Below are 16,887 nucleotides of genomic sequence, written 5' to 3' on the forward strand. Positions count from 1 at the left end.
TCAAGCAGAAACTGTAACAGAATACGAGTGAAATAGCAACTTGTTAGCTGATAGAAGGAAAATGTAACTTAGAATTACCTTCGATGACGGTAATACTCAGAGACATCTCCCCCCCACCCCACTCCAGAAAATTTAAATTTGTCTGTGTAAATGATAATATAATGCACTGCATCCAGATTTGCACATGTGCATTAGGAATTTTGTCATAGGCATCAGTAATTAAGCATGAGTGACTATTAGTCAGTATATATATGACTCTTCCCTTGACACCTTTTTGAATAAAAGACTGTACTTGTTTCCTAGAAATTGTGCCAGGGCTCTGTGAGTTACAGGAGCTGCTGTTCTGTACATGGAAAAACTGCTGGATTATGCCAGAAAGTCAAGATGACCTAAAGAGATCAGTAGAGGAACAAAGAAACAAGGACCCTAGCCAATAGGTTCTAAGGGGCCCATCTTAAATCAAGAAGGTAAACAAGATGGTGAACTGCTTTGGCTCAGAAATGGTGTTGTTAGAGAAAAAGTAAATCTGGAAGTGCAAGCTCGTGACCAGGAATTCAAGAAACCCACTGACTCAAAAGATGAGCAGTTATGCACACGCAGACCTTGTTAGCAAATATGATGCCAGTCAATTATGAGTAAAAATGAGTATGTATTAGAGAGAGAGGCAAATGCACGCATTCCAAGATGGCTTTGTGGAATTAATACCTAGCACCCAAACATGAAATAAACCAAATATCTTGGCTCTGGGCCAGATACTGGCTTTACACTGCAGGTACTGAATCTTGTTTGAGGAACACCACCAGCTGTGTTGATGGAGATAAGAAACAGATATAGGGGTGTGTTTTTGGGAAAAGGAGAACAGTTTGACCTAAAAACACGGAATGCAATAGAGGGAAACTAAGACAATGAGATAAAAGGGAAGAGACTGATTATGATGGTGACATCTCAAGAGACAGAAATAATTAACCATTTGCCCAGAGAGTTACAGGTCTTGCCTTATTGTTGTAAAATGTGAATTATGTAAAAATTCGCTTAAGAAAGGATGTTATTTGATAGTTCATATTTATATATTTTCAAGCCTAATTAACAAGTAAGAAGATACAACCAACAAAGCAGGTAGCAGTTAACAAGCAAGCTGTAAGCAATGGCCAGGTGTTAAAGACAAAGTACTTGTTGGCCTCCTTAAAGTTTAGGGCTTGACATGCTTGATCTCAGGCCTAGTGGGAGGTTAGCAAAGCTTGGGAAGAATGTACTACTGACAGAGGACACAAAGAATGCAGATTTATAGGCCATAAGGACATCTGGAAGAACTCCCATGATAAGGAAGAAACTAATAAAGACAACTCAGCAACTGTGCTGAAATTGGCTCTGACTGGTTAAAGGTAATTCTGACACAGGCAGATCACAACCACCGACTCAAGAAACCCACCAACCCAAAAGAAGTGAAAGATTGGGCATGTGGACTAATTACCATAAGAAGCAACCTCCAAAGCATACTGGATTTTTCTTACCAGTTATTTGTCACCCTTTGTTAAATTACACCTCTCACAGTATAAAATATATGATAGCTGAAGAACCACACTATTACAAATATTAAGAAATTAGGACAAGACAAAAAAAAATAGTTTTTATAACTGATGGCACTTACTTTAAAGAATCTTCTCCTTTTGGCACAAAGTAAAGGAATGAATACTTCTATGAGAATAGTAAACACTGGGGTTATCAGGGTGAGGTTTACTTTCACTGTCCCTATCTCTCTGTCTTAAAGCCATTTTGACTAATGCTGCTAGAGCCTGTACTGCCCTCCTCAGCATGCTACCATAACTACCATAACATACCATGCTACCATAACTACCATAACTACCAGAATGCTACTGCAATCAAGCTGCCTTTATTATGGTAAGGAATCAGTATCTCAGCATGATCTCACTCTGAATCACCCCTCACATCACAGCTCTTAATAGACTGCTGACTTATGTGGATTACTAAGCAATTCCTATAAAAATAATACTGCTGGGAATATTATAATTTTATCTTATTTTGTTCCAGTTGTGAAAAATAACTGTCTAGAGGACAATTACTCATGGAAGGTATGTCAACTCATGGTGCCAGAGATGAGCTCACTCTCAAGTAGCTCTTCAGCAAATATTGTGATATTTACTTCCTTAAGATTTGAATCAAAATTTGCAGGTTTTTTGTTGTTAATCAGTACCTATAGCTAGGCAGTTATGATTAAGCAATTGCAAGGTGAAACTTGTGTGCATGGCTAATTCTTTGTTTTAAGGAAAAGGGAACACAATCCCAAAATAATTGGGCTGTCTGGATAAGAGCCCTTGGAGTGAAGTCAGCAGGACTGAGCAGTAACTGGGGGAAAGGTAGTCCTGGCAGGGGAGATAGAAACCACCAACCCCTGTCCACCAAGTTAAAACAGATCACCAAATGGAATGGGGAGAAGAAGTGCACATGTGGAATAATTAGCATGAGAAGCAAGAGATAGAACTGGCAAATAAGGGTCTGAGTACTAATTAATGAAAAAGCTGTACAAATTGTAACCAATGAATGCTGATGGCTTTGTTTGCTAAAATGTGCAAATTGTGTAAAGTTTTGATGGTGATGATAGACTTTTGTGAGTTGCCCCCCAATTTCCTAGTTTGTACAGAATACAATAAAGAAATAGGAATTCCTCACCTTGGTGTGTCAAGTGCTGTCACACACCAACCAGGTGATGAGCCTGTGCTTGGGACAACACAGAATGTTCTTTTAAACCACACCCATTAAATATTTGCAACTGTAGGTGGCAGCTGTCAAAATGATGTCAAGAACGTATTACTCAATTTGAGTATCAATTATTGCATTGCTGTTTCCAGTTCAATTTAATTTATTAGCATCCCAAAATCTCTGCTTTCAGTACATACAGAACAACTTAATGGTTTATTTAAGAAATGGAAATTAGTATAATTAAAAACTTGCCCGCTGTTAGAGACCGAATGCAATTATTTTTCTCGAACCAATGACTTTTACTTCGAAATTGAGACGATCTGTTTTCCAATATTGCCTCCGTTCATCATGGACTGGAAAGCAGCTTCAAGAGAAATAATTAAGTAAGTTTATGCCAAGCAAAACAAGCCAAGTAGCTTCCAAAAGAGAAACTAAAAATGGTAGAAGCAAATGTATTAAGCAGCTCCCAAAAAAGGAGACATACCATTTAGGAGGTAACCATATTTATCCTTAATTATGTGTTAAATTATGAAGGAGATTAAAAAAAAGCTAGCCTGTAATAAACTGCCAAGGGCAGCTTTGTGTAACAATTTAAAAAGACTTATCTGTAAGCAACAGTTTGATGCTACATAAGACATGACTGGACAGCTCACAAATGCTGTGGGTCACATTTATGAAAGAAAAGATTTATAAATATTGTACAGTAGTGGGAGAAGCTGGTACAAAAGAATCTATCTCTGAGTAAACAAAGTATGAAAGTATGATATATGACTGATATATTTGACCAAGTTACTTCAAAATACATATGTATACCAGTAAGGAGGAACTAGCAATGACTAGAATAAATTGAAATCTAGGAGATTTAGTTATCACTTAATCCTACTAGTTTTCAATCTTGTGGGACTAATGGCTAAAGAGACTAAATCACACTCTTCCCTCTTCCTTGAAGGGGACACATTTTTAATACACATCACATGGCTTATATCACCAGACCCTCTTAATTTTTGTATTTCCTTTGTTACAGATACTTTGAACAGACTACAGAACACTGTTCTATTAAAAGAAATTAATTTTTACTTTCTTTAGTAAGATGCTTTGCCCTTTCTTCTGTATACTTTTAATTTTTTTTGTTAGCAAATCTAATAACTTCTGTTAGATATTGTGTTTTTAAAGTATAAATTCAAGGATTTTAAAAAACATTTCCTTATACACAAGTTCAAAGAAAGGGGCAGCACTTTAAACCTCTAAGATCAGGATGATTATCACCAGCTGCTAAAATAGCAGTCTAAGAATAAATTCCCCTCAGTACTAAAACAATAATAAAATCTAAATTTATATTAAATTATTTTTAAATATACAATAATTCTCTTACAGAACATTTTAATAATAAGTGAAAAATTATTTTAACAAAAATAATGTTTTTGATAAAATACAAAAATCTAAACTGACAAATGAAACAAAGTTAACCTCTGTCATTGTATATAATCATCTATTCTTCAAAAATGATGTAAATATCTTACCACCGATGTTTGCTAAGCCTTCTACCACAGTCTCTCTGACCTGTCAATGCAAACAAGAGGAGCATTTCACATTTCTTAGAAACATGCCAAGAAACTGCCATAGAAACCACCAAAATCTAAAGACTTCTCTCGCTACAATGGTCAGGGCTCTGATCGGACCAGATTCTTTGAACAAGAGAGGTGTGAATATTTTCTGATAAAGTTGCAGGTGGGTTAATTCTTCAATCAGATCCCTGCCCCTACCAAAATTTAACGTCTTGCTATTTTTCCAGGAAAATTACTGATCACTTGAAGAACCAAAATCTAATTCAGACAGACCTCACAGGGAAGGCAAAGTTAAGCATATACTCATTACAAAGTAATAAATGGTGATTATAAAGCTTGAAGTAAAATTTCCAACAAGATCCTCAAAAGCTTTCAGGACACTTAACTTATTAGGTATTTGAAAGTACTTTTAAAAAATATTTTGAAAGTCTGCATCTTTAAGTAAAAAAGCACTTCCAGCCTATGCTGAAATAAAGAATACAGACATGAGCAGCATGTAATCAGAGAAGTCAGTCATACTACAGTCAGACCATTCTCAGCAAGTACCTTTTAAAAAACAGTGCTACCTAATAAGCTTTCAATTATACTTACACATTTTTTAAAAGGTCTGTTCAATCCTGAGGCACAGTAAGAGAGCCAGAGACAAAGAAATTAGTCCTCTTGTAGTAGGAGATAGTATCAAAGGCCATAGATTAAACCTAGAAATTCTCACCTTCAGTTTACCTTCTTGGATCCACTGGCAGAGTTGTAATACACTAGCTTCTTGTTTGTCCATGTAGTTCAACACCAAGAATCTTTCCCTGTGAAAGAAAAGAATGAGATTTAGTTTAAGAAACTTTGATCAATGTCCTTGAAAATCTTTAAAAATCTTTTCAGAAAACAGCCTTGATGAAACTGAAGGGTTATTGAGCACAAATGATAAAGAAATGTAGATCAGGGCCTTGCTAGTTTGTTGTGACAATTTCCTGCAGTGGGAGCTTGACAGTAACATCAGTCTTAGGAAGATTTCTTCAAGTATCAGACAGAAGAGTAATAAAAATTGAGTAGTAAAGTAGTATCACCAGAATAAGTAAATATCCATAAAATGTGAGCAAATTCCTATTATTTTTTACTTTTTCTTTTTCTTTTTTTTCAGTGGTAGGGAGAATAATTAGTGAACCTGCAACCAGATAGTGAGACTAACTTAACTTTCAGGTTCCCCACAATTTTGCATATCCTGTTGTCATGGCTTTCCATAGCAATTGAGAAATGGAAATTATCATCAAAAATGATAATTACTTGTAGGGACATAGTGACTAAATTTTCCACTGCATTCTACTATGCATGGTGTATTTTACTAATTTTATCCATTTTTTTACAAGGGCAGACAACTGTAACAGGGACAAGGAAAGATTTCAATTAGGAGAGATCAATTGATTTGCAAAGAAATCAAGTCTCCCAAATGTCCTGCAATGCAATGACTGAAAAATCCAAGACTCTCCTCCTAATCTCTGCCTTAGCTCCATCTGAACCCTAAGAGGAAATTCAGCAATTCCCAGAGTCAGAACATAATAAAAATCTTCTACCCATATATATCTGTCACACCTACAGTTCCATTATCTAATAAACCCCCAAATATTAAAAATGTAATTTCAATAAAATCACTGCATCAGCTGCATCCTTATGCCTGAACTACAACATTTTGAGAGAAGGCACTTTGCAAAACTTCTGAGAACAGAACTATGGCAACACCTTCCCTTGTACTAAAGAATTGTCAGGGATTAAAGGACTGAATCAAGCAACCTCAAATAAAACGTAACAAATGATATCTATGATTCTATATAAAAACATCCTTTCCCATTTTTTTATGCTGATAAAGACAAATGTAAGAGAAAGGATCTATTGATACCATGATTATATTTTCCTTTTTAGGCATGACAACATTCTGTTCCAATTACAAGTAGCTACTGCAGATTACAGACTACCATCCAAGCACCATATGAACAATCTACCTGGAACTTGGTCACAAGTTCTGGAGGAGAACTGTACCTTGTGATGTTCCTTTCTTTCTGTATTTTTTCTGTGTCAGGAGGCAGTGGAGGGGGATAAGGCACATCTTTGTTATACTGAGAAATCTGTCCACACAGGATGATATGACTGTTCTGATTCATCTATTTGGGAGAGCATAAAGTGAGAAAAATGGCATTCCTCAGTCTCAGAAACTAAATTTTTCAGATGCACTAGATGTTATTGCAAAATTTTCACTAGCCACATTTCCTGTAAGAGTGGGAGAATTGCAGTCCCAGAGAATCTATGACAACATTAAAATAGGTAAAATTGCAAGGTAATAGTGGGTAAATAACTGCTATTCAGCCTAGTGTAATTTTAAAAGGCACAAAATAGAAGGAATATAGGAAATTATTATCTTGCTGTGGGCCCCCAGAATCAGCACCTGAAGTCAGTTACTGAAGTGGAAAGCTGTGCTGTATTACAGGCTGGACTCCAGTACGAGTTAATTGAAAGCTGGGCATGCAGACATTGGAGAATGACTAGAATAAACATGACAGCTGGAATAATCACCTGACTTATAACTGTATCACTGATGTCACCACCAACATTGTCAAAGTAAACATCCACACCACCCGGGCAGAGTTCACGTAGCTGTTTTGCCACATCCCCCTTCTTGTAATTGATAGCAGCATCAAACCCCATTTCTTGGACCAAAATGGAGCACTTTTCATCTGTGCCAGCAATCCCCACCACTCTAGAGCAGCCCTCCAGACGGCCAATCTGCAGGCACACAGTTAAAAAAAACAAACCAACCAAAAACCCAAACACAAATTAGATCATCCATCTGCATAAAAGTACCAGTGGAAGAAAGGGGGTCCTAAGGAGTGTTACAGTTATTCTCATCCCACTAAACCCCAGGCAGCAAACACTCCCATCTCATGTGACACAACCACTTCTTGTCACTCCCTCCTCACAACTACACACAGGGCAGGTACAATCAAAATTTACCATCTTTTCAAACCCACTGAGTGCAGACTATGTTTGTGGAATCAACAATGACTGCCAGTACTGGAGAACCAAATATAGTAGAAAATGACCATCTGCCAAGTACCATAAGTAATAAAAGGAAAAAAAAATTAGACAATAATTGATTTAAATACAACCTTCATAGATTTGCTCATGCATTGCTTCTTCATAGCTTCTCTTTATTAGTAGGTCTAAAGTTTGCTTAATATCAATTTTGTTTGTGTATATATATATCTAGAGAGATATTTGTAGATATGCACGTACACACTGCAAACAGGTTCTGCAAAGCAGAGGAGGATAAAAGGACTGTAAATCTCAAAACACAAAGGATGTCATGGAACACAGCACAAAGGGTTTACCACATTACTATTTTCTAATAGAGAAAAAAATGAACGTCTCCAGCCAATACAGTGTTGGGATGGCAGGCTACCATATAAATGTATAATAAATACATGTATATATACACCATCTATTTTACTTGTGCTAGCAACAAGTAATCACCACTATCTGTGTTCTCCTCTCCCTATTTCATGAAACTTGATTTTCACATGTCAAGTCTTTCACACTGAGAGCGTGTGCCAAATCTGTGAAACTGGCCGTTCCCACAGGATTATATCTGCTCACGTTTACAAAGATTTTATCTGTATATTTAATAACCAGCATGTTTCAGAAGAGCAAACTTGCTAACAGAGTATGTTTGCATGCCCTAAGCCTGCACCTACCTGGCCAGCCAAAGAGCCGCAGGCACCAGCGGCTCCGCTCACCACCATGGTCTGATTTGCACCCATGGCCACGTGTCCCTTCTCCCTGATTCCCAACAGGGCCGTCAGCCCCGTGATGCCAGCTGCACCCAGAAAGTAGGAAAGGCGTCCATTTACAAGCTGTGGCTCCAGCTAGGGAACAGAAAGTAGGTAGGAGGTCATTTGTTTCTAAGGTGAGGTTCTGCTCTTAAGATTGCCTGAGGGTAGAAAACGAATTCAGGATATTTACCAGGCAAGGTAAAACTGGTAGGGATGAGCTATCTCTAGCTCTACTCTAACAACAAGTGTGTACAAAAATGTTATGTCTCTGTGGTTTTAGAAAAAGTTTTTAAGCAAAGTAACTCACAAAAACTTAAATTATGGAAGTGTTAAAAAAAGTTGGGAGATACGAAGTTTCCAACAATGGTGAACTATTCCTATGCTAGCATAAAAGGATAAAAATGCACCATTTTATCAAATATGGTGTTTGCAGATCAGTAACAGAGAGTCCTAAAGGAAGGAGTTTATTGGAAAGTATAAATTCTCAAACTACAGTAATTTTCTGTTATGAGAGAACAATCAACACAATATCCCTAATGCACTGAAACCTCTCCACTTCCAACTTAATATTGAATACTCTTTCTTATGTGAATGTAAAACCTGAGGTAAAAGCTTTTACTAACATAGGTTAAAAAAATAGATTAAATATACCTAAAGTCTTTGATGTGTTACAGTTACACTCTCATGAAGAAGTTCTATTAGAATTAAAATAATTAAGAGAATTATTTATTGGAATAGCTTCAGGGAATTTTTTTTAAACAACAATTAAAATAATAATGGCCTTAATATATTAACCAGCAAAATTGTTATTAAAAAAAAATATAAATCTTGGCACCTATGAGTTGATCTGCCTTTTGAGAACTGATTGCTTCAATAAGTATGTTTCTTTGGCACAAAAAAATAGCGTCATTAGCAGCTGTTTAGGGGAAAAAAAAATAGACATTTGGGATGGGAAAAAAAGTATTTAGGAAAAAAACAGTCACACACAACCTGGGCTTTGCATTTCTATTACCTTTTGCAGCGAGTCTCCATTAAGAATTGCTGCAGTCTGCCAGGGCCAAGTGAAGGAGGTTACAAAGTCTCCTTTAGCAAGGTTATGGTGCTGGCTCTCCTCCACCACCCCGATGCCCCCACCGTCAGCAACTTCAGACAGCTGCCAGGGCCGCAGGTAATCCGAGCCCGTGTCCTCATTCATTCGGCAGCGCTGAAAGACAAGGCTCTAATGAAAGGCTCTGGTGGAACATAGCTGGCTTACCAGTTCAAGCTGGGTGGGGGACAAAGATGGGTTCTGAGCTTCAAACACAAAGGGTTACTCAAAAATCTCTCAATAAGCCCCAAGTATTCGTAATCTTTTCTTAGATCCCTCTTTCCCCTTGTTTGCTTAGTACAAAAGGAGGATGGACCATCCTGATCTCCATCAGTGTTACCAAAGCCAACACATTCTACAGATGTTGGCTCAAAAGCACCAGCACAACTGACAATGACTGGCTTGGGTCTGATGAGAACCCTACAAATGCCATTCCTCAACTGAAGGAATCCTAGAAATGCAGGATTGAAAAAGAATGCCCACAAGTCATTTAGTCTACACCTGTGCACTGAATAGCAGTCAAATATATGCAGACTACCCCTGACAGAGATCTGTTTAATGAAACATCTTGAAATGGGACACATTTTCTTTCCAGTTTCCCATGTAGCTACAGCCAGTATTTCAAGATTCTTAAACTTTTCCTTAATTCTCAAGCTAAATGTACTTTCTTGAAATCTAGACTGGTTTTTTTTCTACTATCACGATCTATGGAGGGAATAAATCATCAGAATTCTCTTTATAGCAGACTTTAACAGACTGCATCTGTCTGGTTCTTCTTCTACCTTCACTTCCATTTCAACCCACAATTCTCTCAACCACATGATTTCTGTAATTTTGCATGTCTAGAAAAAAAAGAATACAAAAAAGGCCAAGTTCAGAAGAAACTGATACAAACAAATCTGTAATGGCTTACAGTCTCTTCCTGGTCCAATGAAGTCACATTCCTATTTATATATCCCAAGCATATTAATGCCAAATTCCTTCCCAATATCACTCCATCAGAATGAATACAATTACTATGTTACACTAGATATATATTTGTTCTGTAATTGGTAACTTTGGTGTTAAACATCATGACAAGTTGAAGGTACTTAAAAGAACAATTTCTGGCTTAGCTCTGAGTCCATCACCTACCATGTAGGGGTCCACTGAGAGATAGAGAGTTTTAACACGGACTTGTCCCACTTGGACTGTATCTGCTATTGTACTTTGCTCCAGTCGGAAGTTTTCAGCCACTGGCACTCCATTCTTACCTAGAGTTATATTAGAATTTAACAAATAAATGAATCAATGTAAAACTTTCCTTAACCAACAGAGGAAGGCCTTTTTTTAAGGTAGTCCTTTTTAGAATAAATTAGGTTGTATATTTACTCAGGTGTAAAACTAGAACCAACTACTCCCACCTTTCTGCCTCTTCTGGCTCAAGTGAATCTGAGGGAATACAGACTGAAGCCACTACACATGCACATTCTGCAAGGGCATCCTTTCATAGAGACTTCCTTACATTAAAGCTTCCCAGAAACATCCATAAAATTGTGGCAAGGACCCCAGAACTGGAGGCTTCATCCTCAGGTTGGTACTACATGCAGCAGGGCAATCAGACAACTGGAACCACCAGTGCTGAGACAGCCAGACAGGCTTGCCTATTTTAGGTCAGAGTGACTGCACAGCTAGAGCAGGCTCCTGCTGCACCATTTGAAAGACTTAATTGCAGGTCACACAATAGCTCTTAACACTTAAAACTATTTTAGCATTAAGCAGCATACAATACTCCCTCCAAAACTTAATGTCTTCTACACCAGATTTATGAACTCACTACTCAAAATACTGTGCTAATCCATAACAAGGCAAATGTGTAAACAAGAGAGTAAACAAAACCTCAACAGTGTAAACTTAAACACCAAACCCTTTGAAACATGAGAGTAGCAAAAGATTCAATATTTACTACAAGGAAACAAATATTAATAGTAACCAAATATTTTAGACACCTCTTACAATGCAAAAAAAAATAAATGTGAGAACTAAAAAGTCACGTCCCCTAATCTTTCTTCACTTTCAGCCTGTACACTTAGAGTTTCCTCATATATTACATGTTAACCCTTTTTTTCTCACACAACAGTTTAGAAATCTGCAGACTAAACAAATGCAGTTTGAATATATGGTACATATTCAATAGAAATGTATCTATACTAACACAATTTACATTTATTAATAAATGCAGACAAATTTATTACAAATATATGTATTTATATTAATGGAAATTGATACATTTATATATAAATAAATGCACTTTAAATAAACTTTATTGCTGCATACAATATTAAGATATATAAATGTCAGTATCTCAAATTAGTGTCTGTTTCTACCGTCACCATTCTGGAGCATTAGGCAATCAGAACAAACACATTGCTTTTTAGTGGAGAGAAATACATACCAGGCCGTGAATTCAGCACTACTCTTTGTATAATCATCTCTGCTTTTGCAGCAATTTCACACTGGATTTCTACAAAAGAAAATGTTGTTTGAAGGCCTGAAATATAATTTTTTTTTGAAAAAAGAGTATGAGGCAAAGTACTCAGTAATTTGGAAACTGGGAATGAAATACAGACCTCCCCAACTTCAGGATCCATGCCCAAGGAAGATATAAGGAATCATATAAACCAACCTCAAGCATAACATAAACAAACATGTGAATAAGGAGTTTCTCTGTTTATCTTATTAAAGCTCTGATTTATACAATGTCACAGTAACACCTGCTGGAAAGAAGGAAAACAGTAATGCACCATGCTCCTTGTAGGACCCTCACCAGCCCCTAGCAGGCAGAAGGAGAGGTGTCTGATTAGCTTTCCCGTGCTGACTGAGAACAGCACTCTGTTCCACCTATCAGACACAGAGGCACCTTTGCACACAAAGTCAGGTGCCACTCAATAAAAGGCAGGCAGGCACACCAGAATAGCAGTCGGCAGGTGCATGATAAAAAGATATTGTTGTGTAAGATGTTTTGTAAGAAAAAGCAATTCTTTCTATTAGCAGTGCCCAAAGATGAGAAAGAATGAGATCATCACTCAATCTGTTCTACAGAAAGATTTATCCCTGAATTTCAACAGTTTTAAGAGGATTGCAAATCTGTGATTTTGCACCTGTAAGACCCAAAGTTATTAAGAGGAAATTACCCTGATTTAACAGGAGGAAAAACATGATCTCACATGCTCTCAGATCTAATACAAAATAAAAATGTGACTACTATTTTCAGCCAAGAGCCATAAATAACCAACCTCCATACAAACAAAGGACATTAAAGAATGAAACATGATAGTTAACATCTTTGTCATAATGTTTATTTTGCTGACAAGAACAGCAAATTGGAGTAAATCTAAAAGATGGGCCTAGAAAGAGTACATCATCGCCACTTATCCAACATCTTTGTTCTTTGAACACTGCAAAATACAGAACCTTCTGTCTGTACTGCTACAGTGCTTACATAACAGCACTCACAAACCATCAAGAACTAGAGTCTGGAATGCTACAAAACAACTAAAAAGTTATTAGGAGAAAAGGTGCATATCCCCGGCCATCCCTCCTGTCTAAAATACACAGCTGACTCAAAACACAAGTATCTTGTTAAAGAAACAGATCAAGTTTTAACATTTTATTGTGTTTGCACTTGAAAAGCTACTTATTTGGGAAAAGTTACTAAAAAGTGAATTTCTTTCCAGTATTTCAACACCTAAGGATGCTACAAGGAATGAATCTCAAATGTGTCCTTACAGCATCACAAAATGCTGAAAAACAAGTGACCTGCAGAGCTCTTTGGACAAAACAGTGTAAAACAATAGTCTACAAGAAAAGGAAAAACCTCCACACTTTGATTAAATTACTACTTACTGTTTGTAAACAAAAATGTGCATTGAAAATTAAGGACTTAAGAATTGAAAAGTGAAATAGAAATCCATCTTTATACCCACACAGCTGATATAATCTCTAGAACATGAATAATCTAAAACCCTAACAGGAAGGATGGATTAAGAGAAAGTTTGGTAGGTTCAGCACTGTACTCAGCTATAGACTTCCTGTGTGATCATGGGCACATCTCTCTGTATTTATTTTACAGAATATTTTTCAGAACAAAACTCCAAATTCTTCCTGATAACATCTGCCCAAAAAAATTACATTCAAGTAGCACAACTATTATTCCCAGAGCAGCTGATTTAGCATCTGAGAATTTCTGCTAATACAAGGAGCATTTCATAAACTGTCAGATGTGCCCAGCGCAGTTTAAAAGGACAAGCCCACTCTAGTAAATGATTTGCACACATTTGCAACTCAGCTGAAGCTTGTAACCACTAATCAAACTGCTCTGTGCACAAATAATGAGTTAAGAATACAGTAAATATAAGCCAACAGCATCTGACATGAAATCTGGGCACATCACTCCTCAATATATAGTATCCACACCCATGGCTGAGGGTTTGAGCCTCTGGTTTTAAACCACACAGAGCAGGCAGAACTGCTGTACAGCTCATGCCTTACAGAGCAGTCCACTGTCAAAACTCCATTTTTGTTAGCCTAAAACTAAATATGTGTATTATGCAAACACAAAACCCCAATCTGAACAAGAGAGGATGAAGATAATTTTTATTGTGACTAACATACTCCTGAAATATCTGCTTTCTATGATTATACAGAGGGGGGAAAACCCAGTTACATAAAGAAAAAAAAATCCAAGATATTAACATACTAAAAGGAAGACAAAGCAATACAGAGCAGCATAGATAAATGTGAGTAGAAAAATTATCCAAAGTAAGTTTAGACTACTCTGAATGCCTGACATTTTGAAGGAACAAAACCACTGTTTATTTCCCAGTTTGTTTTCACAGCTTTTGTTTGAGGAGCCTGTGTACTGATTCAATTTGAAGATCTTCCAGATACTATGAGTGGGTGGACAAAAAGTGAAACTGGCAACTGAATTGTCTCCAATTCTGTGACAGCTGCCACAGCATACAACACTGCAGATGGACATTCACTTCTAAATCGGACTGCACCTACAGTGGAAGTCAGCAGCACCATTACACAAGCAAATGGTCACAGTAACACCATAACACAATAAGAATCAAACTTTCCTCACATTGAAAACAATACAGAAGTGGCTAAAGAAAATAAGTAGAGGCACCATCTTTTAGCACTGTATAGTGAAGAAAACTTTTGGAAAAAGAGAACAGATTTTCTATAAAAAGTGAAATAAAGGCGATGTGTATCATATACACAATTCTTTTCAACACACACATAGTGCCAGTGTGCAGGATGTTTTTCACTATTTTTTAAGAAGACAACACAATTATTATTTTTTAGCTTTTCCAGACAAAATCAATCTGAGTTGGTTTAACTCTTTAAATCAAATAGAGTAAAAATCCCAAGTTTTAACATCATTGTGCTATGCCAATCACCTGATCCACCCTATGAGTAGATCAGGAGCATTAACCAGCACAACAGCAGCATCTTCAGGGGAGTCTCAAGTATGTTTTAGCCCAGTTTTACTTCTCCCCTTGCCTTTCTTTCCCCACTGTTTCAGAGACACGTGACAACTCCTTTCAAAAAGTTAAATAAATTCCTCAGTGCTAAAATGCTCCAGTTTGTTTGCCCTGGGCTTGGTTCCCAGAACTTCTTGTTTTGGAGACTGCCCATAAGGCAGAGTTTTCAGTTGCCTATACTCTTGCCAAAACAAGTCACCTGCTTCCAAGTTATTACAGCCCATGCCAGATGCAGTTTAGTTAAAAAGCAAAAGGAAGAACAGGTAGTCCTGTATCAGGCCCAGGCAACAAGGAGGAAGAAGGCAGGCATCTAAACAGAGAAAAAGATTTGGAAGTCCTCTGAAACTGTGATGTCAAAATGGCTGGAGCAAGGATCCTCAAAGGAAACTCAAGGAAAGAAATTTCAAGAATGACTCTGAATGAGGAACATGCAGGAAGAAAAGACGGGAAGAGCTGGGACTAGGAATCAGTAAGAACAGAGGAACATGACAAAAACAGCAACTTAATGGCCAGTAAAACAGAGAAGAGCGAAACAGAACGGGGAGAGAGAACTGAAGCAAGTGGGAACAATGAATGAGACAACCAAGCAAACTGAGGTGGGAAAGACTGGTGAAAAAACAAGAAGAGACAACTGTAGCTAGCAAGGTGAGGTAAATGGAAATGGAAAAGCAAATTTAATGGATTAAGTATCAAAGTTTCCACCAGCTCCACTAAGGAGCCCTACATTTGATAAATGCTAATTAATGGCAAGCCAGAATCAATACCAACTGTCATGAATGGAGAAAAATACATGCCATAAAAAGCTAAGTACTTTTATGAATTGAACCAATAAATTTAGATTTCCTAATGTTACATGTTCCATCATTGAATTTTTTGATGAGAAGTCGCTCTCATAGTGTTTTCTTCATGTGGATTTTCTGACACTGTATAAGTGTTGAGGGCAGGCTCCAATCTTTCCTCCAAGAAGCAGATGAAAAAGAAAGACAATAGTATTAGGATCTTGATCCAGCCATCTTTTTTTATATCCCCAAGAAGCCTAATATCTTTCAGCTTTTTATCAGATTTCACTGACCTACAAACCAAAAGTTCCAGTAAGTATAGTCATTAATATCTACATACAATAGCACTGTATAAGCTTTGATTTTTCAGATTCAGGTGCCAAAAAAAACCTAAAAGCTTTTAGGTACTACATCTTGAAGTGGTTTTTTTTGGTTTTTTTTCACAAAGTAGTTGCACTGTGTTAGAGGTGCTGAAAACTGTTTAAAATACCGTATCTGTATATGGTCTATATACAAAAGGCCTATTCCTTCTTGGCAAAATTTCACGTAAGGAATGCAGATTGCTCCAGGATGGCAGGAGCATCACCCGATGGGTTTTTTGAGAAGGCTATAATGCAGTTTGCAGGCTCCCACGTGAGAGCCCCTCAGAGAGCCTAGTGACTACCCAGGTTGTCAGGTACGCCGAAAGACCAAGTTACAAAGCAGTGCTGCCAAAGGTGGAAGAGCCCTGGAGAGAGCCCTGCAGACGGGTCATTACCAGATTCGGAAGCCGCCGACAGAGCAGCCCAGGACAGAACCCAGAGAGGCAGCACAGGGGGCTCAGTCCTACAGGCTGGTCCGGGGCTGCGGGGGGTCCGCTCCTCTCCTCAGGAACGCCTCCACCGCCCCGGGACGCGCTTTGATCCGGGGCCTCAGTAAAGGTCGATTCCAGCTCGCGTTCCAGGGACTGGGCAATGCCAGCAGCCTCTCCCAACCTCTTCCGCACCTGTGCTCCCACCTGCCCCGCAGCGAGAAGGTGTTAATGCCTGAGGATACGACTCCTGGGAAGGGGAGTACAAGCTCTACCAAGCACCCGCCCCCCAGGCCGAACTGCGGTTCGCCCCCGGCACCGCTGCATGCCCGCAGCCCCCGCTCACCTTGAGCCAGCCAACCCGAGCGCCCCAGAGACCGCCCGGCCCGGCCCGGCCCCGCGCGCACGCGCGCCGACCTTAAACAGGGAAACGCCGGGGAGGCCCAGAGTTAAAGCGGAGGCCCAGCCTTAAAGCGGCGATGGCCCGAGCCCGGCTGTGGCGGTGTGAGGGGCTGTGGTAGGATGTCCCCTGAATCGCATAATCACACAGAATCATTAAGGTTGGAAAAGGCCTCCAAGAGCATCGAGACCAACCTTTCACTGAA

At 38.3% G+C, this 16,887-nt stretch overlaps 1 protein-coding gene across 2 annotated transcripts; it reads right to left on the bottom strand.

The window, feature by feature from the left end:
• Positions 1-2,860: 2,860 nt before the first annotated feature.
• On the bottom strand, positions 2,861-16,678 carry PTGR2 (prostaglandin reductase 2). 2 transcript variants are annotated; one of them, XM_066552455.1, is made up of 10 exons: positions 16,629-16,678; positions 11,620-11,688; positions 10,320-10,438; positions 9,111-9,302; positions 8,021-8,191; positions 6,843-7,052; positions 6,312-6,433; positions 4,996-5,083; positions 4,239-4,278; positions 2,861-3,082 (listed from the first exon to the last, which is right to left on the bottom strand). In XM_066552455.1, the coding sequence occupies exons 2-10, from the start codon at positions 11,654-11,656 to the stop codon at positions 3,018-3,020; spliced, it is 1,044 nt and encodes a 347-aa protein (XP_066408552.1). In that variant the 5' UTR covers positions 11,657-11,688; positions 16,629-16,678; the 3' UTR covers positions 2,861-3,017. The 2 variants fall into 2 exon arrangements, with proteins under 2 accessions (XP_066408552.1, XP_066408553.1); XM_066552456.1 differs by lacking the exon at positions 16,629-16,678 and adding an exon at positions 16,250-16,556.
• Positions 16,679-16,887: the final 209 nt, after the last annotated feature.

The sequence above is a fragment of the Molothrus aeneus genome, chromosome 6 (assembly GCF_037042795.1).
Source record: "Molothrus aeneus isolate 106 chromosome 6, BPBGC_Maene_1.0, whole genome shotgun sequence".
NCBI classification, from domain to species: Eukaryota; Metazoa; Chordata; class Aves; order Passeriformes; family Icteridae; genus Molothrus; species Molothrus aeneus.